The sequence below is a fragment of the Naegleria gruberi genome (genome assembly GCF_000004985.1).
Source record: "Naegleria gruberi genomic scaffold NAEGRscaffold_1448, whole genome shotgun sequence".
In the NCBI taxonomy this organism is placed as follows: Eukaryota; Heterolobosea; class Eutetramitea; order Acrasida; family Naegleriidae; genus Naegleria; species Naegleria gruberi.
The window spans coordinates 1-1,120 of record NW_003162623.1 but is presented as its reverse complement, the minus strand read 5'-3'; the positions used below and the strand labels follow the sequence as shown (position 1 = coordinate 1,120).

At 26.2% G+C, this 1,120-nt stretch overlaps 1 protein-coding gene across 1 annotated transcript; it reads left to right on the top strand.

Moving 5' to 3' along the window:
- Positions 1-96: 96 nt before the first annotated feature.
- On the top strand, positions 97-1,013 carry NAEGRDRAFT_77123 (uncharacterized protein; the record flags this gene model as incomplete). The annotated part of the gene is made up of 2 exons (XM_002667921.1): positions 97-213; positions 382-1,013. Coding segments are annotated over 2 exons (747 nt in total), but the record flags the coding sequence as incomplete, so codon positions are not given.
- Positions 1,014-1,120: the final 107 nt, after the last annotated feature.

Below are 1,120 nucleotides of genomic sequence, written 5' to 3'. Positions count from 1 at the left end.
ATTTTAATGATGCAAGTGTTTTATTAAGTATAGTTGGTGTATGTATGGGTCAAGGTTTATTTATTAAAATGATTCAATGTGTTTCAACTACATTAGGTATACCATTAGAATTTATACATTTATCTGATACAAGTACTGATAAAGTACCAAATACATCTGCTACTGCTGCTTCTGTTTCTTCAGATTTATATGGTCAAGCTGTTATTAAAGCATGTCAAACTTTAAATAATAGATTAGATTCTTTAAAAAGAAAATTATTTCCTCATTTATATTATGATGAAAATGATCATTTTAATTTAAATAATATTAATAATATGAATAATAATTTAAATAATAATAATATAAATTTAAATAATACAAATAATAATATAAATAATTTAGATAATAGTATAATAAGAGAAGATTTAAATACAATTATAAAACAAGATTTGGAAAGATTACCACCTAAATTAACAAGTGAAGAATGGAAAGAATTAATTAAGAATGCCTATTTCCAAGGAGATATATCATTAAGTGCAACAGGATATTATAGTACAAGTAAAGATGTTTGGATGGATTGGAATAAAGGAGAAGGTAAACCATTTAATTATTTTACATATGGATGTGCAGCTAGTGAAGTTGAAATTGATACATTAACAGGTGATTGGAGTGTTATTAGAAGTGATATTGTAATGGATTTAGGTAATAGTTTAAATCCAGCTATTGATATTGGTCAAATTGAAGGTGCATTCATTCAGGGAATGGGTTTATACACAATGGAAGAATTCATTTATGGTGATGAAAATCATCAATGGTTTCAACAAGGTTCTGTTTTTACACGTGGTCCAGGTGCATATAAAATACCATCTGCTAATGATATACCAATGCAATTTAATATTCATTTATTAGATCACAATAATATGAATAGTAATAATGGAAATGATAATGTCAAGACTATTAATATGAATAATAGTAATAATATGATGGATAAAATTGCACAAAGTGGTAGAACAGCAACGTATGGATCTAAAGCAGTAGGTGAACCACCACTATTTTTAGGATCAAGTGTTTATTTTGCTATTAAGAATGCTATCAAATCAGCACGTTTAGATTCAAATTTGAGTCAATATTTCATTTTAGA